Source organism: Lithobates pipiens, unplaced genomic scaffold, assembly GCF_037356315.1.
Source record: "Lithobates pipiens isolate NorthernLeopardFrog02 unplaced genomic scaffold, aLitPip1_a1.2 Scaffold_18, whole genome shotgun sequence".
NCBI classification, from domain to species: domain Eukaryota; kingdom Metazoa; phylum Chordata; class Amphibia; order Anura; family Ranidae; genus Lithobates; species Lithobates pipiens.
Window position 1 is genome coordinate 641,882,330 of NW_027507758.1, and position 23,349 is coordinate 641,905,678.

Here is a 23,349-nt window from a genome sequence, read left to right on the forward strand (position 1 = left end):
CTATAGCCGAATGACGGCTTCTTAACTGTGGGAGGCCGCTCTCGCGCGCCCCCTGGGGCACGCACTCGAGAGCATCTGTGACCGCCGGGTCCACAGGACCCGGCGCATCATGGATCACGGTAAACGGCCGCTCATAGCGGCCGTTTACCACGTGATCGCTCCGCCGAATGACGGAGTGATCACTTGTAAACAAACCGGCGTCATGTTATGACGCCGGTTCCTCCCTCCCCCTCTCTGTACCGATCGGAACAGCGGAGGGGGAAGAGATCGTTGTCAGCAGCGATGTGGGCTGCATCTGCAGTGCCCACATCGCTGCTCACCGAAAATTAACCCCTCAATTCCCTGCAAACACTCTGCAATACCCTTCCATTACTCTGCACTACTTTGAAATACCCTGCCTTACTCTGCATTACTCTGAAATACCCTGCATTACTCTGCATTACTCTGAAATACCCTGCATTACTCTGCATTACTCTGCATTACTCTGCAATACCCTGCAATACCCTGCATTACGCTGCAATACTCTGCATTACGCTGCAATACTCTGCATTACGCTGCAATACCCTGCAATACTCTGCAATACCCTGCATTACGCTGCAATACTCTGCAATACTCTGCAACACCCTGCAATGCTCTGCAACACCCTGCAATGCTCTGCAACACTCTGCAATGCTCTGCAACACCCGCCAATACCGTGCAACACTCTGCAATGCTCTGCAACACTCTGCAATGCTCTGCAACACCCACCAATACCCTGCAACACTCTGCAATGCTCTGCAACACCCGCCAATACCGTGCAACACTCTGCAATGCTCTGCAACACTCTGCAATGCTCTACAACACCCACCAATACCCTGCAACACTCTGCAATGCTCTGCAACACCTGCCAATACCGTGCAACACTCTGCAATGCTCTGCAACACTCTGCAATGCTCTACAACACCCACCAATACCCTGCAACACTCTGCAATGCTCTGCAACACCTGCCAATACCGTGCAACACTCTGCAACACCATCCAATATCCTGCAATGCTCTGCAACGCAATACTCTGCAACGCCATACTCTGAGATACCCAGCCATACCCAGCCATAGTCGGTGATACCCTGCAATACCCAGCCATAGACACCCCCCCCCCCCCTCCCGCCGCCCTCCGGTACTTCTACTGACTCGCCAATACGATCAAATCCAGAATCTTTTTTTTTTCAGGCTTCCCAGCTTAGAGATGAGATGCGGGGTCTTATTGACCCCATATCTCACTGTAAAGAGGACCTGTCATGCCATATACCTATTACAAGGGATGTTTACATTCCTTGTAATAGGAATAAAAGTGATCAAAAAATTTATTTTTGGGGAAAAAAATGTCAAACTAAAATAAATAAAGTAAAATGAACAATAACATTTTTTTTTTTTAAAACGCCCTTGTCCCCATGTGCTCGCATGCAGAAGCGAACGCATACGTAAGTCCCGCCCACATATGAAAACGGTGTTCAAACCACACATGTGAGGTATCGCTGCGAACGTTAGAGCGAGAGCAATAATTCTAGCCCTAGAACTCCTCTGTAACTCAAAACATATAACCAGTAAAAAAAAAATTAAATCTTCGCCTATGGGGATTTTTAAGTAGCGACGTTTGGCGCCATTCCACGAGCCTGTGCAATTTTGAAGAGTGACATGTTAGGTATCGATTTACTTGGTGTAACTTCATCTTTCATATTATGCAAAAATTGGGCTAACTTTACTGTGTTTTTTTTTTTTTTTAAGCACAAAACTGTTTTTTTTTCCAAAAAAAACATTCGAAAAATTGCTGCGCAAATACCGTGCAAGATAAAAAGTTGCAACGACCATCATTGTATTCTCCAGGGTGTTTGCTAAAAAAACATATGTAATGTTTTGGGATTCGATGTAATTTTCTAGCAAATAAATGATGATTTTTACATGTAGGAGAGAAATGTCAGAATTGTCCTAGGTGCTCCAGAACGCCTGATGGCGCTCCCTGCATGTTGGGCCTCTGTATGTGGCCACACTATGTAAAAGTCTCACACATGTGGTATCGCCGTACTCGGGAGTAATAGCAGAATGTGTTTTGGGGTGTAATTTGTGGTATGCATATGCTGTGTGAGAAATAAACTGATAATATGACAATTTTGTGAAGAAAAAAAAAAGTAAAAAAAATCTTGATTTTTCAAAGAATTGTGGGAAAAAATGACAACTTCAAAAAACTCATCATGCCTTTTACTAAATACCTTGGAATGTCTTCTTTCCAAAAAGGGGTCATTTGGGGGGTATTTGTACTTTTCTGGCATGTTAGGGTCTCAAGAATTGAAATAGGCCATCAGTATTTCAGGTGTGATCAATTTTCAGATATTGGCACCATAGCTTGTGGACTCTATAACTTTCACAAAGACCAAATAATATCCACCAATTTGTACTTATTTTTACCAACGATATGTAGTAGTATAAATTTTGGCCAAAATTTATGAAGAAAAAATGACTAATCTGCTAAATTTTATAACAGAAACGAAGAAAAATTCATTTTTTTTACAGAATTTTCTGTATTTTTTCTTTTATAGCACAAAAAATAAAAAACCCAGCAGTGATTAAATACCACCAAAAGAAAGCTCTATTTGTGTGAAAAAAAGGACAAAAATTTCATATAGGTCCAGTGTTGCATGACTGAGTAATTGTCATTCAAAATGTCAGAGCACCGAAATCTGAAAATTGGTCTGGTTATTAAGGGTGTTTAAGCGCCCAGTGGTCAAGTGGTTAATAATGATTAAAGTGAAATCATAAAAGTTTAATATTCCTTTAAATTTCGTACCTGGGGGGTGTCTATAGTATGCCTGTGAAGGGGCGCATGTTTCCCATGCTTAGAACTGTCCCTGCACAAAGTGTCATTTATGCAGGAAAAAAAGTCCTTTAAAATCACTCGCAGCTATTATGAATTGTCGGCTCCATAATACAGAGAACACTCATTGAAAGTCATTGATAAAAATAAATAAATAAATAACTAAAAAGCGTGGGGGTCCCCCAAATTCAATTACCAGGCCCTTCAGGTCTGGTATGGATATTAAGGGGAACCCCGGTCAAATTAAAAAAAAAATTGATGTGGGGGTCAGAGAGAGAAGATGGATGGATTCGCTGCGCTGGATGAGATCAGCCATTGCTGGACCCCGGAGAGATAATCATCCATCCATCGCTGGATAGCAAGAGTGGATTACCACCGCTGGAATCTTTTTTTTATTTTTTTTGTTATTAATAAAGGAATTTTTCAAAAGTGTGTTTGTCTTATTTAACTATTTTTTACACTTTCTTTGTGAAATGGTAGGGGTACTTTTGTACCCCCTTATCATTTCAAACAGCCCGCAGACCCCCACAACCACCGCTCAGGGTTGTGGGGATGAGGCCCTTCTCCACATCAACATGGGGACAAGGTGCTTTGAGGGGTCACAGACCCCCAAAGCATCTTCCCAATGTTGAGGGCACGTGGCCTGGTACGTTTCAGGAGGGAGGGGGGCCGCTCTCTTTTCCCCCCTCTTTTCCTGCGGCCTGCCAGGTTGCGTGCTCGGATAAAGGGTCTGGTACGCTTTTTTTTATTTTATTTTTTTTATCAATGACTTTCAATGAGTGTTCTCTGTATGAATGAATGAATGAAATACTTGTATAGCGCACAATGCGAACTGAATCGCCTCTAGACGCTGTGGCGAGCTTTGATCATCTGCTAAAAGAGGAAGGTCTTGAGTTTTTTCCTAAAAGCCAGGTGATTTTCTTCCAGGCGGATGTTGATTGGTAGAGCATTCCATAGCCGAGGCCCTTGGACAGCGAATCTCCGATCCCCCTTGGATTTATACCGGGCTTTGGGCACGAGGAGGAGGTTTTTGTTGGCTGATCGAAGACTGCGGTTTGGTGTGTAATGATTTCTTTTCTCCATTAGGTATTGCGGAGTTCTCTATGCACGCATTTGTGGGTGAGGCAAAGGGTCTTGAACGTGATCCGATTTTTTACGGTTAGCCAATGTAAGCTCCTCAGCGAAGGAGAGATGGATTCCCAGGATTTCTTTCCTGTTATCAGCCTTGCCGCCGTGTTTTAGATCAGTTGTAATCGCGCAAGTTGATATTGTGGTAATCCTATGTAAAGCGAGTTTGCGTAGTCCAGTCGTGAATTAATGATTGTTCCAACTACCACTGCTTTGTCATTCTTTGGGATAAAAGGGATGAGTCTGCGAAGCATGCACAGCAGATGGTGAGATCCACTGACTACTGCTCCTATTTGCGCATCCATTGACATTTGTGCGTCTAAAATAACCCCGAGACTCTTCGCTTTGGTCTTTGGGGAGATAGTCTGCCCAAAGACGGTTGGTGGAGACCAGGGGGTTTTGGTTGCGGGTTTATGATTTGGGTTTAAGATAAGAAGCTCTGTCTTTGATTCATTCAGCTGGAGGGAGTTAGTGGTCATCCAGTCCTCTATTGATTTGAGGCAGTTTTCAAGTTGTTGTTGGTGATCTTTTTTTCCATTGATCTGAAAAAATAAAGTTGCGTGTCGTCAGCGTAAGAGTGGAAGCAGAGATCTGAGCATCTGATGATTTGAAGGAGTGTAAATGTTGAAGAGAACGGGTGATAAAGGAGAGCCTTGAGAGACTCCGCAGGTGACTGCCCGAGTTTCGGAGACAAATTTTCCTAGTTTCACTGTCTGTGACCGATTTCCTAGGAAGGACGCGAACCATTGGAGATCTATGTCTTGGACTCCGGCTACTTCTGTGAGGCGGACGAGTAGAGTATTGTGATCTACTGTAACAAACGCTGCACTTAGGTCTAGCAGTACAAGGAGACACGGCTCTCCGTCATCTGCTGCTTCGAGGGCGTCATTCCAAATCTTGAGGAGAGCTGTCTCTGTTCCATGACCCGGGTGGAAGCCTGATTGCAGCGGGTCCAGGAGTTTGTGAGTAACCAGGTGGAGTTGTAGCTGATGTACTACAGTTTTCTTCATGATCTTAGAAATGGTGTTGAGGCTTGTAATTGGCCTACGGTTGTTTGGATCCTGAGGGTCCAGGTTTGGTTTCTTGAGTAGAGGTTTGACGATGCCTTGTTTGAGGATGATGGGAACAATCCCTTCGATGAATGAACGGTTTATGAGGTGGGTTATGGTTGGAGCCACGATGTCGGAGCATTCTTTCAGTAGTTTTGTGGGGATGATGTCAATAGGTGAGGTACTGTCACGCAGTTTATTAATGATGTTTTTTGCGGTGTCTACGGTAATTGGGGTCAGTGAAAATTTTGTCGGTTGCGGTATGTTCGTGCAGACATCCTCTTTATGTATTTGCTGGCCGAGGTTGGATGTTTTCTTCTGACAAATTGTTTCCCTGATGGTTTTGACTTTATCGATGAAAAAATCAGACAGTTTGTCACAGTAATCCTAGGATTCACTTTCTGGGGGTTCTAGGCACACCGGATTCATTGATTGATTGACTAGTTTAAACAGTTCCCATGGTTGGTTTGCGGCCGTTGAGATTGTATATGAGAAGTGGTCCTTTTTGGCTTTGAAGATTGCTTTCCGATAATTCTCTGTGAGACCTTTGTAGTTAAAGTGGTTTTCCTCTGTGGGATTTCTTCTCCATGTTCTTTCCGCTCTTCTGCGTTCTTGCTTTAGTACGGCGAGGGAGCTATTAAACCATCCAGAGTTTTTTTCCCTGATGAGTGCCCTGCGTTTTGGTGCTACCGAGTCTGCTGATTGCAGCAATGCCCTGTTCAGGGAGTCGAGTGTTTCCTCCGTAGAGTGGTTTAAGGTTATTGTAGTTATCTTGTTGGACAGAGTGGATTTGAAGGATTCGGAGTACAGTTTTTTATGCGATCTGGTCCAGTGCGTTGTTGTTACAGGATTCCGTTTTTCGTTGGTGATGTTGGTAGCGATTTTGAATTTGATGGCGTGGTGATCTGTCCAAGGCAGTGTTATGTTGTCGAGTATGTTGATGTCAATGTTCTGTTTGAAAATGAGGTCCAGGGTGTGTCCTGACCCATGCGTGGGAGTCTTTATCAGTTGCTGGAGACCCAGTTCTTCTAGTTGATTGATGCAGGCAGTCGCGATGGGGTCTTTGGGCTCGTTTGCCCAAAGGTTGAAATCTCCGAGTGCCAGGAAATTTTTTAATTTTAGGGTATGCATTGAGAAGGATTCCGTGAGGGGTGAAAGAAGATTGGACTTTGGTCCCGGTGGTCTGTAGCACAGTAGAATATGAGTGGTGTCATGGGGTGTTGGTTGAAGATGTAGCGTCAGGGTTTCCATAAAAGGCACTGAGTTCTGAGATGATGGTTTAGTGAGATCCAGGTGAGCTTTAAAATCACTGCTAGGTCTCCTCCTTTTTTCCCTATCCGGTGTTCGGTTAGGATCCTATAGTTTTCTGGCACCAATTCGGTGAGGATGGTGTTGCAGTCAGAGGTTAACCAGCTTTCAGTGATGAAGAGGCAGTCTACATTGTTCTCGATGATGAAGTCGTGTACTTCCAGTCTATGTTTGACTGCAGACCTGGCGTTAATTAAGGCGCAATCTAATTGTAGTGATTGAGTAGATGTCTTCCTGTGGTTGGGAGTTGCTTGTCGTCCGGTTTTTAATAGTTGTTCTCTTTGAAGTATTTTTTGTATGGAAGATGGCAATGTGGTTTTGATGTTCCTTAGTCTCTGCAGAACTTCAGCTGAGTATTTGAAGTGGCACATGGTTTGTGGATGCTGTTGATGGTACTATGGGCCTAAAGATGATGATCCTGATCAGGGTATTGATCCTGAGGAGGGGCTAGGTATCAGACTTGCCACCGTGCTTGAGGCTATTAGTGTGCAAGTTGATCAGGGGATGCCTATATGGATGCGGAAGGAGTTGTTGTATTCGGTTGCTGGCTGTTCCGGCTACCTTTACTTCAGGTGAAGGTCCCGCTCAGAAAAGAAGTCTGACTGTGATCTGGAGTAGTCGTCCTAGGATAGCGTGAAAAATGGAATGGAGGCCGGAGGTAGGGGAATGCTAACCTACGGTTGTTCCTGATTGTTCCAGAGGAAGGCGAAAAAAAACCCCGGCAGTAGCAGCCAAACGCGCCAGTGGGGCAAAAATTCCTTCCTGACCCCCGTAGGTGGTCGGACGGAGTCCCTGGAACAATAACTGGGGGGGGGGGGGAGTGGAGGTGTGAGCTTACCTGGCTGTGGTGGTCCCCGTTTAACAGTCTGGTTCCGGTGAATCTGGCTTGCTGTCAGCCTGATGTTTCTGGACAGTAGTCTGGTTGCCCCTTGCAGTGGGATCTTTAAAATGGAGGGGAGGATGGAGGTAGAATAGAGGTTAGAGACTCCTGTCTTAACTCCTGTTTTCAACTCCTGGTTATTAACTCTCCACTTGTGTTCACAAAATCCACATGCAAGCCACCATCAGGGAGCAAGCTCCTAGAGGAGTTTGGATAACTACCTTTATACACTTGTGAACAATTAACCCCTCCCCTAAATTAGCAGGAAGAAAGAGAAAAAAATGCTGTTTAAAAAGTGTCAGAAAAAAAGGTATTTTAAAAACTGCTAGCAATGTATCAAATAAAGAAGGGGTAAAAAATAAATAAAAACACCCCCAAAAACAACACTTGCAAGCAGAAGCAATCAAGCAGAAGCAGTCAAAGCACAACTCCTGGTTATTAACTCTCCACTTTAGTTCAAAATTCCACTTGTTTTCACAAAATCCACATGCAAACCACCATCAGGGAGCAAGCTCCTAGAGGAGTTTGGATAACTACCTTTATACACCTGTGAACAATTAACCCCTCCCCTAAATTAGCAGGAAGAAAGAGAAAAAAATGCTGTTTAAAAAGTGTCTCCACTTTAGTTCAAAAATCCACTTGTGTTCACAAAATCCACATGCAAGCCACCATCAGGGAGCAAGCTCCTCCCCTTATATCCATAAATCCCGTCCTCTTATCATCAAAGTAAAAGATGCGACAACATCTGTGATAAATCATTGACATATTTCACCTCATCGACAAACCATAAAGTGACATCAAAGTCCATCCAACGTCTCCTTTATACTTCAATAAATGATATCACCACCAATAAATGTCTCCAAAATGTCCAGAACGTCTTCCTCCAAATCTCAGTATATGCTCCAGCAAACCGTGTGTAGTGGATTACAAAACTCCTCCTTCCCCAAACACCAATCCCGTGCTCTCTTGGTGCTCACACTCAGAGCTCTTAATAAGTGGCTCCACAATAGCTTTGGAGCAACCCTGGCTCAGAAAGGCTGGAATAGGCAGTAATATATTTATTTCTATCCCCCTTGGTGGGAGTGAAGATGATCCCATCTATAAGGATATATAGTACATACACACAAAGCACAAGGCCATGAGACGTTTCTCAGGGCTGTAGTTCCTCTGATCTCCACAAGGTGGTGATCTCACTTCTACCCAGACAGGAAGTCTCTATGGAAGACAGGCAGTGATGTCAGGTACAGACAGGGAGTTCCGGGTGAGAGGTGAGTCGGGAGGTAGTAGAGAGAAGACATTTCTGGAAGTGGTAGCAGAGGAGGTAATAAGATCTTATTTTCTATTTACACCCAGTAAACCCCCCGTCATGTCCGTCCTCTTCCTCCATAGTCACTGTGATGTCTTTTATCTCCAGCAGATGATGATACACACATATATAGTGTGGAAACCTAGATTAACCCCTTCAGGGTCAGAACATTCCCCCACTTATAGGGCCGGAAAACATTCTCTTAGTTTTGGAGATGTGTCACTTCTACCATCAATCACCTTCTCACCTCATCAGTCTACACTAACAGATTATACCACTTTTATTAGTGCCTAGGAATGAAGAATCAGATGACTTCACACTGACCTCATAGCTCCTCCTCCCAATGTCCCTCCATCTGGCACTTTTCTTTTTATTTAATAGTTTTAGGATGTGGACAGACCCTTTGCATTCTCACAAGCAAAACAGGACTGTTGTAATGACACCAGAATTATTTTACCTGCATAGTGTGGGGGTCCTGTGTGGGTAAATTTATACCTCAGCCTGAAGTGGGGCTTTAATAAAATGGAAAATGGGAAGATTAGGTGAGGAGGATTCTGGGAATGTCATTTGATTGTAGTATTTGTGTTCAGATGTAGAGTTTTCCTCCTGTGAAGTCTGGAGATCATATGACCATCACATTGCCTCCACCTCCCTCCTTGATAGAATAGAGAAATACAAAGAAGATTCTAGAAGTCACCAGAGAGATGATGGAGGAGAGGTGAGGAGGATTCTGGGACATTATCTAGTAACAGACAAGGGATGTGTCTGGATGGTGACTGTATCATTGTGTGTGTCAGGTTCCTATAAGGTGTCAGGATGTCACTGTCTATTTCTCCATGGAGGAGTGGGAGTATTTAGAAGGACACAAGGATCTCTACAAGGACGTCATGATGGACAATCAGCCGCCCCTCACATCACCGGGTAAGAGGAGACTTTATTGTAAAGGAGAGAGCAGTACGGAGGCTCCACCTAGATCCCCCATCATCTAATAAACACATAGAAACAATGTATTCAGTCAGTGTGTGTGTTTCCTACAGATGGATCCAGTAATGGGAACCCACCAGAGAGATATCCCCGTCCTCTGTATTCCCGGGAGTCCACACAGGAAGGTCACACCATCCCCCACCATCATCAGGTAGATGAGGAACAATCATTGATAGTATCATTAGGATCTGTATATTATCTGCATTGTTACCTTTGATGTCATTTTTATTCTATATTCAGAGTGGAAACCTGAGAGATCCTAAAGTTGAGGTTAAAGAAGAAATAAAAGAGGAGGATGATGAGGATGGGGTGATGGAGGATTCAGAGTCTCTAAAAAAGCACAAAGATCTGTACCAGGACACCATGGTGGAGTCATCCAGCTACAGAAATCCACCAGAGAGATGTCCCCGTCCTCTGTATTCCCGGGATTCCATACAGGAAGGTCACACCATCCCTCACCATCATCAGGTAGATGATTGACAATTATTGGTAGTTTTGATTTATAGACAACATGTTTGTTAGAATGAATAATTTATTATATCTTTCAGAGTGGAAACCTCGGGGATGATAATATTGATGTTAAAGAAGAGTATAAAGAGGAGGATGAGGAGTATGGAGTGATGGAGGAGTTTTCAGAAGGACACAAGGATGTGATGGAGCCACCTAATACCAGGAACCCACCAGAGAGATGTCCCCATCCTCTGTATTCCTGGGATTCCACACAGGAAGATCACACAATCCTTCACTGTTACAAGGTAGGTAGGATGCATCATCTAGAACATGGATTTGAGGAGACAGGGGGGTGTATTTACTAAAGGCAAATCCACTGTGCACTTGGAGGTGCAGTCGCTGTAGATCTGAGGGGAACATAAAAAACTGCATGTTTGCTTGCATATGATTGGATGATCAAAATCAGTAGAGCTTCCCCTCATTTCAGATCTTCCCCTCAGATCTACAGTGACTGCACTTCCATGTGCACTTGTAGTGCATAGCGGATTTGCCTTTAGTAAACCAACACCAATGTGTAGATTTTTTATGTGATGTCACAATAATAAAGATTATATTTTACAGATGATATTCTCTCTCATTTTTTTTTTTATTTAGAGTGGAGATCCAATCGATATAGAATTTGAGGTTAAAGCAGAAGAAGAAGAGAGGTATGTGAGGGATGATCAGAAGTCTATGAAGGAGGATGGAATAACGGGAACATTTATAAAGGAGGACACTCCTACAGAGATCAGCACAGGTGGGTCATTAACACTAAATCCATTCCTCCACCCATACTGCTCACTGATTGGTCCAGAGTAGGGCGGGGACTGGATAATATCAGCCTATAATACCCTGGTCACTTTCCTGAGCTGTGTTCCCCATCCTGTATTTCTCTCAGATAGTCTTCCTTCTCTGTGCTGCAGACACACTTTATGTATCTAGACTGGATTTATACAGATTCTGGGGTTCAGCTGGCAGCAAAATGTTCATTTTCACCATAAATGTTAGTAGATCTAGGCATCTGGGGTATGTGATTTGGGTCTTCTGCCCTATACCCGGGTTTGGCAAGATCTCTGACAGAGTTACTTGCTCTGTTGTCTGCTGGTTGTGCCGGGTGGAGGGATATATCTGTATAGTCTCAGACCCAAGTCAATGAGTGCAGTCTAAGGAGATGAGAGGCAGCGGTATGGGACCGCTGCAACTTGTCTCATATAAACATTTAATTCTTCCACTGATTACTGAATACCAATATTATGAGTCCTGACCCTTACACTATATAATTTATATTGTACATTATATACTCTTAACCCCTGCACTATATACTCTATGTTGTACATTACATAATTCTAATACTATACAGTCCTATCTATTGTATCTTATACAATATGTTATACAGTACATAGTCCTGACTTCTGTTCTCTCCCTTCTACCAACTGCAATATATAAACATAATATGTATTCTCTTTTGTTACATTTCCTACCAGCTGGACATTTTATATCTGATGATTTGATTGGAGCACAGACTTTTACATGGTGATAATAATGTGATAACATTCTCAAACTTTGGAACCTTAAACAGAAAGTGATAATGAGGGAGGAGTCAATAACCCAATGATGGGGGTCTTCAGGATCAGTCCAGTCTTCATCTTGGTTTTTCTCCTCCATCCTCACTCTCTGACTTCTGGTGGGGCTCAGCTCCTCTGTTATTCATGACTAAATCATGGTCTAAATAAGGAAGTGCAGGTCTTCTTGTGTTGGGAAGATGGCAATGAGTGATAGAGGGGGTGGGGACTCTCTTTCCTATAATCCCCTCATCACTGTCACTCCTATAACCCTTTCATGACTAAGCCTATTTTTGGCATTTGGTGTTTACAAGTTAAAATCCATATTTTTTGCTAGAAAATTACTTGGAACCCTCAAACATTATATATGTTTTTTTAGCAGAGACTCTAGATTGTTGCAATATTTTATGTCACGCGGTATTTGCGCAGCGGTGTTTTAAACGCAACTTTTTGGGAAAAGGGACACTTTCATGAATTAAAAAAAAAACGAAACAGTAAAATTAGCCCAATTCTTTTGCATATTGTGAAAGATAATGTTACGCCGAGTAAATAGATACCAAACATGTCACACTTTATAATTGCACGCACTTGTGGATTAACGACAAAGTACGGTACCTAAAAATCTCAATAGGAGACGCTTTAATTTTTTTTACGGTTACCAGGTTAGCGTTGCAGAGGAGCTCTAGTGCTAGAATTATTGCTCTCACTCTGATTATCGTGGCGATACCTTACATGTGTGATTTGAACACCGTTTACATATGTGGGCGCGTCTTCCATATGCGTTTTCTTTGCCTTGTGAGCTTCTTTGCCTTGCGGGCGCTTTAAAAAAAAAAAAAAATTATTTTATTTATTTGAAAATGCATAAATTGTTTTTTTTAACAAAAAAAAGATTTGATCACTTTTATTGCTGTCACAAGGAATGTAAACATCCCTTGTGACAGTAATAGGTGGTGACAGGTACTCTTTATGGAGGGATGGGGGGTCTAAAAGACCCCCACCCCTCCTTTACACTTCAATGTATTCAGATCGCTGAAAACAGCGATTCTGAATACCGTATATATTTTTAAAACCGGCACCATTGGCAGCCGAGTAAACGGGAAGTGATGTCATGACGTCGCTTCCGTGTTTACTGTTAGGAGGTTGGAACGAAGCCAATTATGGCTTCGTTCCAGTTCCTCCCCAGCAGCCGGAGGCGTCAGAATGTGAATCGGTGCTCCCGATCGAGCGGGAGCACCAGTAACAGCGGCTGGAGGGGGGACGTCCCCTCCCGCTCCTCCGGCATAACAGCCGAGTGGCTTTTAGCTACTTCGGTTGTTATGGCTGGAAAGCCAATCGCCCGAAAAAAACGGTACCGGGATGATGCCTGCAGGTGCGGGCTTCATCTCGGTATACCCCCGGAAGCCGAGTACGCACATCTGCATACACTCGGTGGGAGGGGGATAAAAGACAGTTCTTGTTGATTCCTCACTCTCTAAGGTCCATGAATAAAGAATTGAACTGGTAGGGGATTCAGAGATGTAAGGCTGAAACAGTTGTCAACTATTTTCACAGTTGATTAGTTGGTTAGACGATTAATTGACTTGCATAAAGAATGCATTATTTATTTACACATCAGAAAATACAGCTCAGTACACCATCCATATGTAGCTCCGCTCCTAATTAGTTGGCGCTATTGTTTTTCAAAATTGTGTTTTCTGAAGCCACAGTTGGGCTTCAGACTAATTATTCTAACGTTCTGGTTTCTGTACCAGTTCAGCTGAGGTGCACTGGTTTCTCCTTGACTGTGGGTGTCACTGTCACCAATGGTAGGTGTAGAAATGCAACAGGCTCAATGCATTGGGTACCCATTTACTCAGAACCATCCCGGTGGGAGTGGTCTGCCTGCTGTGCATTCTGGGAAAGGGTACTTAAGGTACAGGCGCCATTTTTTCTGAGGTGTCCTGGGTTTCCGTTATCCTGACTTCGCGGCCCTCCTGGCCTGGGGTGCCCTGCCCATGTATCCTGTGTATCGGGGCCAGCTGACTCGAGGCTACGCAACTTATGGAGTAGGCCCAGAACAGTCTTGGGGCCTACTGATCCAGGGATGGTCCGATGCTGTCTCACCTGTAAGAGAGGCCCAGAAACTGGAGGATTCAGGGGAGGACTTTCACCAAGAGAGGACCGAGCGCAAGGCTGGTATCTCTGGAGAATCCTAGAAACTCAGTTAGAGGATGCAACCCGGATCAACACCTATACAGTATCGCCGGACCAGCTGAAAGAGACTGGTACTGTATGGCAGTTCTTTATGTTTCTCAAAACCTCTCAATAATGCTCAAGTTTAATTAACAAGTCAGTGGCAGAGACTTTACCGAGCACCCTACCAGATGCTAGGCCAAGTGAGAAGGGCTTATCCAGGGGCTGCTGAATCCAGTCTGTGGAACTGTTTTATCCTCTGGATTCTTCTACTATCTTTACCCCGCAATTACAAAGTGCCTGAACTCACCCCTAACCCTTTGACCCTATTTATTGAGAGACTTTGCTTTTATTTTTGAATGAATAACCATAAAAAGGACTAAGTATTGGAAATTCACATACTTTGGGTCACTTTCCACAGGACCCTTAGGACGGAGACACCAGCAGGTGAGGTAACGGTAAGCCCAAATAAAACCAGCAGCTCCTTTGGGGGTTAGTGCTACACATACATGTCAGTAAATGCCTGAGAACTTGAATGTGTGAGGAGCAATGGCTCATTGGACATGTAGTCCTGGGCAAGAGAAGGAAGCAAGGGATTTTAAAGACAGAAGTTTTTTTATCTTCCTATAGGGGAACTCTATACTATACTTCGTGTCTTCCTATAGGGGAACTCTATACTACACTTTATATCTTCCTATAGGAGAACTCTATAATATACTTTGTCGCTTTCTATAGGAGAACTCTATACTATACTTTGCCGCTTCCATAGGGGAACACTATGCTATACTTTGTGTTTTCCTATAGGGAAACTCTATACTATACTTTATACCTTCTTATAGGGGAACTCTATACTATACTTTGTGACTTCCTATAGGGTAACTTGTGACAGAACAAACTGTCACTGTGTGTTTTGGAAGGGGCTGTAGGCTCGCCTCCTACCCACAGACTATGGCCCATCAGAGAACATGATATTTGGAGCGCTACTTGCCATCTCCCACCACCTGGAGAAGATGCCACCACCAGACATGTGTGTCCAGAGTCGCCAGTTCATCGGAACCGGGTGAACGCGGTATCTGTGGCTGGGCATGTGGAGTCATTCCTGGCTACCTAAACCTATTGGCCCGGCTGGGCTAAATATATACTTTTATTCCACAAACAATGTACTTTTAGCTGATAAAGACATACAAGATGGTGGTATATCCAAAGCATGGGGCTACAAGACTTGGGGACAAAGTGGCATTGAGATAATGTAATGTAATGCTACATCCCTTCTCCCCCACCCCCTCTTGTTGCTGTGTTTAATTGTGCTGGGTCATGGCATGTAGACAAAAGGTCTGGAGACACATCCCAGCAGGGGATATGTAAGGAGGGGCTGCCTGCTTGTCATAATCCCTTCATGTGCTTCAACTGTAGTTGTTTGAATATACAAGTGTTGAGTTTCCATTGGTTCGTCCTTGTCCCCTACCCCCCTATGACCAGGCTAAGGGGAGTGTCCCTAGCTATGTTATAAGTGTATGTTTGGGACCTAATAAACAGTTTATGCTCTGGATGTTTAACCATCAACACCTGTGTGGCTTTTCTCGTGTTTGCAGGGTTAAGGGCTGGTTATGTCGAGTCTGCAGGCTGCGGATGCGTTTGGAGGACAGGAGACACAGATCTGGTGGAGATGCCCAGCAGTGGTATCTGAGATACGTCACAGTGGTGGCAAGCAGTGGGATGTCTCCTGCAGTCCAGGACATCCATATCACCACCAGGATTCAAGATCCAGGCAGCCGCCGAGGAGCGATACGGGGACCAGCCAACATGAGAGCAGAGTTCGGGAGGAGGCTGCAAGGCATGCGGAAACAACATCGGGGACCAGCGACAGAGCACACCATGCTCGGCTGGGAGGATGTGATCAGCCGGCAACTCTGGCAAGAGACACTAAGCCATGAGTGGCACCATCAGGGGAAGATCCTTCCCTCCTCCACAGAGATGTACTGGATGCAGTACGATGCATGAGAGGTGTTCCTGAGGGAAAAACCGCAAGATGAGTGGAAGGCGGAGCTCGAAAGTTTGCTTTGAGAGGAGATGAGGCTGTACATCAGCTATAGAGCCCCAGAAGGCATTGGCTGCGGCGGCGTAGGGCTGCTCCATCAAAAATGTACGGAGACCCAGACTTTGTGAGCATCGAGGAGTGGTGGCTGGAAGACATCCTGGACTTCTGAGATGAGGTTCTGGACCTCCCAGAAGAGGCATGTGACCTGGAGGAATTGGAGTTCCTGGTTGAGCAGGAATGGGAGCTCAAGATTGCCTACAAGTGGCTGTTTGATGGTGATCAGCAGCCTGGCATGGCTCCCGTTGCCTGGGACTGTCCGGGAGAAATAGCGGATAGTCACGAAGATGCGGAGCAAATGGGGCCAGGGGTGTCCCTACGTTTTCCTGTCCTAACCGCAATTGAAGAAGCGGCAATGATACAGAGGGCACTACAAGTGTTAGAATGCCGAAATGCATCGTAAGGGGGAGTTGAGACAGGTGCAGGAAGGCTGGTAGATGGTGATCAGCAGCAAGTCCAGAATATCGCATCCGATGTTCCAGCAGAAGAGCTGGCTATGAAGAAGAGCGGCACTGGCCTCTGCCCACCCTCAGAGTTAGATCCAGGGAGACCGAGGGATGACCTCAGTGAGCTGTTTTCCCAGCAGCAGATATTCCCACCGGGAGTGGAGAAAGCAATTCTCCCTCCCAAGCACTTGGACCCTACCCTAGTGTTTATAACCCCAGCAGAACCGCTGGCGACGGAGCAGAGCACGCTGGCCTCTGCCCACCCTCAGAATTGGATCCAGAGAGTCAGAGTGATGACATTCGGGAGCTGTTTCTCCAGCAGCGGAGTCAAGAAGGCCATTCTACCTCCCAGCACTTGGACACTACCCCAGTGTTTATCCCCCAGCAGAAGCACTGGCTATGGGGCATAGTGCAGCTGGCCCCAGCCCAGCCCTCAGTATGCTTTTGGAGGGTTTGGGAGACAGCCCCTGTCAGAAGTCGCCCCAGCGGCTGGTCACAGAACCGGGAGGGGAAATTACCCTTCCCCCTCTCCAGCGGCTGAACTCTACCTTTGTATATGTCCGCCCAGCAGAAGCGCTGGCTACAAGGCAGAGTGCTGTTGGTCTCTGCCCAGCATCAGAAAAAGAGATGGAGAGTCTGGGAGATAATCCCTGCAAGATACCTCCCCAGCAGCTGGTAAATACAACAGGAGAAAATCAAGTACCCTTTCCTCCCCAAGGACTTAGCACTACCAGCCTAAGCTCCCTACCAGCTGAAGCACTGGCATTGGGGCAGAGGATTATTCAGCTCCCCCAATACCTACAACCAGGCCCCGGACCATGGGAGTGCAGACAGCCGGTCCTGCTCTGAAGCGGCTTTTTGTGTTCACGGGAGACCGTATGTGTGGTTTTGCTCCCCAACAACGGAGTCATATTTTTCCTTTTCCCATTTGCCTGGGTTGGGAATTTGTGACTAACGCAGGTCCAGACCAGTTGAGGGTCAGAGACCTGGTTAGTCTGTTTTTAAAAGGGGAGAAATGTGACAGAACAAACTGTCACTGTGTGTTTTGGAAGGGGCTGTGGGCTCGCCTCCTACCCACAGACTATGGCCCAGCAGAGAACATGAGATTTGGAGGGCTACTTGCCATCTCCCACCACCTGGAGAAGATGCCACCACCAGACATTTGTGTCCAGAGACGCCAGTTCATGGGAACCGGGGGAACATGGTATCTGTGGCTGGGCTTGTGGAGCCATTCCTGGCTACCTAAACCTATTGGCCCGGCTGGGCTAAATATATACTTTTATTCCACAAACAATGTACTTTTATCTGATAAAGACATATACAAGATGGTGGTATTCCCAAAGCATGGGGCTACAATACTTGGGGACAAAGTGGCATTGAGATAATGTAATGTAATGCTACATCCTTCTCCCCCACCCCCCCTCTTGTTGCTGTGTTTAATTGTGTTGGGTCATGGCATGTAGACAAAAGGTCTTGTCTGGAGACACATCCCAGCAGGGGATGTGTAAGGAGGGGCTGCCTGCTTGTCATAATCCCTTCATGTACTTCAACTGTAGTTGTTTGAATATATAAGTGTTGAGTTTCCATTGGTTCTTCCTTGTCCCCTACCCCTCCATGACCAGGCTAAGGGGAGTGTCCCTAGCTATGTTAAAAGTGTATGTTGGGACTTAATAAATAGTTTATGCTCTGGATGTTTAACCCTCAACACCTGTGTGGCTTGTCTTGTGATTGAGGGGTTAAGGGCTGGTTGTGGCGAGTCTGCAGGCTGTGGATGCGTTTGGAGGACAGGAGACCTGGAGAAGATGCCCAGCAGTGGTATCCGAGATCCGTCACAGAACTCTATACTATACTTTGTAGCTTTCTATAGGAGAACTCTATACTATACTTTGCAGCTTCCTATAGGGAAACACTGTGCTATAATTTGTGTTCTCCTATAGGGAAACTCAATACTATACTTTGTACCTTCCTATAGGGGAACTCGATACTATACTTTGAGGCTTCCTATGGGGGAACTCTATACTTTACTTTGTACCTTCCTATAGGGGAACTCTATACTTTACTTTGAGGCTTTCTATAGGTGAACTCTATACTATACTTTGAAGCTACCTATAGGGGAACTCTATACTAAAAACTTTGCACCTTCCTATAGGAAAACTCTATACTATACTTTGTACCTTCCCATAGGGCAACTCTATCCTATACGTTGTATCTTCCTATAGGGGAACTTGATACTATACTTTGTACCTTACTATAGGGGAACTTGATACTATACTTTGTACTTTCCTATAGGGGAATTCTATACTATACTTTGTGGCTTCCTGTAGGAGAACTCTATACTATACTTTGGGGGTTATTTACGAAAGGCAAATCCACTTTGCACTGCAAGTGTACTTGGAAGTAAAGTCACTGTAGATCTGAGGGGGACATGCAAGGAAAATAAAACACAGCATTTTAGCTTGCACATGATTGGATGATAAAATCAGCAGAGCTTCCACTCATTTCAGATCTACCCCTTAGATTTAGAGCGACTGCACTTCCAAGTTCACTTGCAGTGCAAAGTGTATTTGCCTTTGGTAAATAACCCCCTTTGTGTCTTCCTATAGGGAAAATTCTATACTATACTTTGTAGCTTCCTATAGGGGAACTCTATACTATACATTGTACCTTCCTACAGGAGAACTCTATACTATAAATTGTACCTTCCTATATGAGAACTCTATACTATACTTTGTAGCTTCCTATAGGGGAATGCTATACTATACTTTGTGGCTTCCTATAGGGGAACTCTATACTATACTTTGTACCTTCCTATAGGGCAACTCTATAATATACTTTGTACCTTCCTATAGGAGAACTTTATACTATACTTTGTACCTTCCTATATGGGAATTCTATACTATACTTTCTGGCTTCCTATAGGGGAACTCTGTACTATACTTTGTGGCTTCCTATAGGGGAATTCTATACTATACTTTGTGGCTTCCTCTAGGGGAACTCTATACTATACTTTGTACCTTCTGACAAAAAATCCATCGGATTTTTTCCAACGGATGTTGGCTCAAACTTGTGTCTTGCATACACAGTCGCACAAAGTTGTTGGAAATTCCAATCGCCAAGAACGCGGTGACGTACAACATGTATGTGGGGACTATAAAGAGGAGGTTCAATAGCCAGTAGCCAATAGCTTCCGTCTCGTAATTTATTCTGAGAATGCGTGACACTTTGCGTGTCTGACTTGTCTACACACGATCAGAATTTACATGATCGGATTTTGTTGTCGGAAAATTTTAGATCCAGCTCTCAAACTTTGTGTGTCAGAAATTCCGATGGAAAAAGTCAGATGGAGCCTACACACAGTTGGAATTTCCGACAACAAGCTCCGATCGCACATTTTCTGTCGGAAAGTCCGACTGTGTGTACGGGGCATTAGACTGAGATGTCATTAAAGTTCATGTGTGTGTAAAGGCAGGCGTCCCAATACTTTTGACTAATATATATATATATATATATATATATATATATATATATATATATATACATACATACACACAGGCATTTGAGCTTTGGGATGCAATAGGCTGCGCACACCTATGAGTGATATAATAGCCACTGATTACTGTATAAATATCCCTGGCAAGGAAGGGGTAACACTAGGGGGCGATGAATGGGTTAGGTGTGTTCCCTGGGAGTGTGTATGTATGAAGGTCCTCTGCGCTACTAAATAGAACTCAAAACAAAATTAAACAAAGTGAGATTGCAACAAAACCTAAAAGTGTTCACAACTCCACTAATACACAGAATAAATGATGTAAAGGGATCTTGTGCATATGTAGTCTCCCATATATAAATTAATCATAAATGGTCAAACAATAATAAATTGTGAAAAGAAACTAATAATAAGTAAATCTGATGTGGATTCAATATAAATATATATATATATATATATAATAAAATGACAAAAAAACTCCTATTAACCACTTCAGCCCCGGACCATTTGGCTGCCCAAAGACCAGAGCACTTTTTGCGATTCGGCACTGTGTCACTTTAACTGACAATTGCACTTGTGACGTTGTACCCACACAAAATTGACATCCTTTTTTCCCACAAATAGAGCTTTCTTTTTGTGGTATTTGATAACCTCTGTGGTTTTTATTTTTTGCGCTATAAACAAAAAAGAGCGAAAATGTTGAAAAAAACTATATTTTTTTACTTTTTGCTATAATAAATATCCCCAAAAATATATATATATTTTTTTTATGTTTCCGCCAATATGTATTCTTCTACATATTGATGGTAAAAAAAAAAAATCACAATAAGCGTGTATTGATTTGTTTGTGCAAAAGTTATAGCATCTACAAAATAGGGGATAGTTTTATGGCATTTTTATTAATATTTTTTTTAAAAGTAATGGCGATCAGTGATTTTTATCGTGACTGCGACATTATGGCGGACACATCGGACACGTTTGACACTATTTTGGGACCATTTAAATTTATACAGCGACCAGTGCTATAAAAATGCACTGATTGCTGTGTAAATGTGACTGGCAGTGAAGGGGTTAACCATTAGGGGGCGCTAAAGGGGTTAAGTGTGTCCTAGGGATGTGTTCTAACTGTGGGGGGATGGGCTACATGTTACATCACACTGATCACCGCTCCCAATCAGAGGGAGCAGATGATCGGTGTCCTGTCACTAGGCAGAACGGGGAATGCTTGTTCACAGCAGCAGTTCCCCGTTAGTGATGGCCGAACGGTTCGCCCGGCGGTCGTTTCGCGGCGAATTTCCGACATTCGCGGTCCGCACGTTCGAACGCCTTTTTCCGTCGTTCGCCGCGGCGGACTTACGTGTTTAATGTATACAAGAACTTTAACCTTTGGTGACACGTTTATCATGTGATACAGGACAGCCAATTGAGACATGACAGCACATGGACACTTGTACATTCCCCCTAACCTATAAATACACCCGATCCGGTGGCCATTTTACATTCTTTCTTCTGTTAAGATAGGGACAGGTTCCTGTGTGGAGTAGGGAGAGATAAACCACTAGCTATTTGGTACACAAAAGTTCTTTTCAGGACTGGTATAGGTGTTAGGTGTTGATAGGTTTGCTGTGCTGCTGATTCTTGCAGCAGCCTGAGTGTCTTTTGTTAGTTTAGAGAAAGGGAAAGGACGGTGTATGCTACAGGGACAGCCAGATTAGTCTTTCATCATCATCATCATCATCATCATCATTAGCTGTTACTATCAAGGTCCACAAAAGAGCTGTTCCAGTAACCACTAATCGTTCTCTTTTTTTGCCAATTTGTATAGGGACAGGAAGGAAGCAGTGTTGTCAGGCAGTGAGGGTAATTTTAAAGACTTGCTGTTATTATTAGTTCCACAAAGGTTCTTTTCAGGACTGGTATCAGTGGTACAGTAATAGGCTTGTACATGTATAATATTCTTTCTTCCAAATATAGAAAGGATATTATACTTGACTGCTGCCCTTCTGCTGCAGTCTGCTAAACATTCACAACTCACTTGTTCCACAAAAGTTCTTATAAGGACTGGTAACTTGGTATAGGGTGCTACGGTACATAGGCTTGAGTGCGGTACAGTCTGCTGTTCTGTAAGGACCGCTATCGGTCCACAATAGATAGGGTTGACGTGCACCACTGCTGACCGCTGCCCTATACTGCAGCAGTCCTTCAGCGGTATAGGGACTGACGTACAGTCTGCTAATCACTAACACACAACCTGCTTGTTCCACAAAAGTTCTTATAAGGACTGGTAACTTGGTATAGGGTGCTACGGTACATAGGCTTGAGTGCGGTACAGTCTGCTGTTCTGTAAGGACCGCTATCGGTCCACAATAGATAGGGTTGACGTGCACCACTGCTGACCGCTGCCCTATACTGCAGCAGTCCTTCAGCGGTATAGGGACTGACGTACAGTCTGCTAAACACTAATACACAACCTGCTTGGTCCACAAAAGTTCTTATAAGGACTGGTAACTTGGTATAGGGTGCTACGGTACATAGGCTTGAGTGCGGTACAGTCTGCTGTTCTGTAAGGACCGCTATCGGTCCACAATAGATAGGGTTGACGTGCACCACTGCTGACCGCTGCCCTATACTGCAGCAGTCCTTCAGCGGTATAGGGACTGACGTACAGTCTGCTAAACACTAATACACAACCTGCTTGGTCCACAAAAGTTCTTATAAGGACTGGTAACTTGGTATAGGGTGCTACGGTACATAGGCTTGAGTGCGGTACAGTCTGCTGTTCTGTAAGGACCGCTATCGGTCCACAATAGATAGGGTTGACGTGCACCACTGCTGACCGCTCACCTATACTGCAGCAGTCCTTCAGCGGTATAGGGACTGACGTACAGTCTGCTAATCACTAACACACAACCTGCTTGTTCCACAAAAGTTCTTATAAGGACTGGTAACTTGGTATAGGGTGCTACGGTACATAGGCTTGAGTGCGGTACAGTCTGCTGTTCTGTAAGGACCGCTATCGGTCCACAATAGATAGGGTTGACGTGCACCACTGCTGACCGCTGCCCTATACTGCAGCAGTCCTTCAGCGGTATAGGGACTGACGTACAGTCTGCTAATCACTAACACACAACCTGCTTGTTCCACAAAAGTTCTTATAAGGACTGGTAACTTGGTATAGGGTGCTACGGTACATAGGCTTGAGTGCGGTACAGTCTGCTGTTCTGTAAGGACCGCTATCGGTCCACAATAGATAGGGTTGACGTGCACCACTGCTGACCGCTGCCCTATACTGCAGCAGTCCTTCAGCGGTATAGGGACTGACGTACAGTCTGCTAAACACTAATACACAACCTGCTTGGTCCACAAAAGTTCTTATAAGGACTGGTAACTTGGTATAGGGTGCTACGGTACATAGGCTTGAGTGCGGTACAGTCTGCTGTTCTGTAAGGACCGCTATCGGTCCACAATAGATAGGGTTGACGTGCACCACTGCTGACCGCTGCCCTATACTGCAGCAGTCCTTCAGCGGTATAGGGACTGACGTACAGTCTGCTAAACACTAATACACAACCTGCTTGGTCCACAAAAGTTCTTATA

At 44.4% G+C, this 23,349-nt stretch overlaps 3 protein-coding genes across 9 annotated transcripts in view; 1 reads left to right on the top strand and 2 right to left on the bottom strand.

The window, feature by feature from the left end:
• Positions 1-23,349, bottom strand: part of LOC143986903 (uncharacterized) — a 1,023,878-nt gene that overhangs the window by 948,877 nt on the left and 51,652 nt on the right. The window lies entirely within an intron of this gene.
• The window catches only part of LOC143989536 (uncharacterized), a 297,691-nt gene that overhangs the window by 264,766 nt on the left and 9,576 nt on the right, over positions 1-23,349 (top strand). Inside the window, exons 1-7 of one of the 7 annotated variants that reach the window (XM_077489685.1) lie at positions 8,479-8,532; positions 9,108-9,235; positions 9,315-9,438; positions 9,555-9,652; positions 9,742-9,969; positions 10,050-10,256; positions 10,606-10,747. In XM_077489685.1, the coding sequence (XP_077345811.1) occupies positions 9,354-9,438; positions 9,555-9,652; positions 9,742-9,969; positions 10,050-10,256; positions 10,606-10,747 (760 nt within the window). In that variant the 5' untranslated portion in view covers positions 8,479-8,532; positions 9,108-9,235; positions 9,315-9,353. Of the gene's footprint in view, positions 1-8,478; positions 8,533-8,556; positions 9,236-9,314; positions 9,439-9,554; positions 9,653-9,741; positions 9,970-10,049; positions 10,257-10,605; positions 10,748-23,349 lie in introns of those variants that run through there. The other 6 variants (XM_077489687.1, XM_077489686.1, XM_077489680.1 and 3 more) reach the window with 6 other exon arrangements.
• The window catches only part of LOC143989915 (uncharacterized), an 85,590-nt gene that overhangs the window by 12,226 nt on the left and 50,015 nt on the right, over positions 1-23,349 (bottom strand). The window lies entirely within an intron of this gene.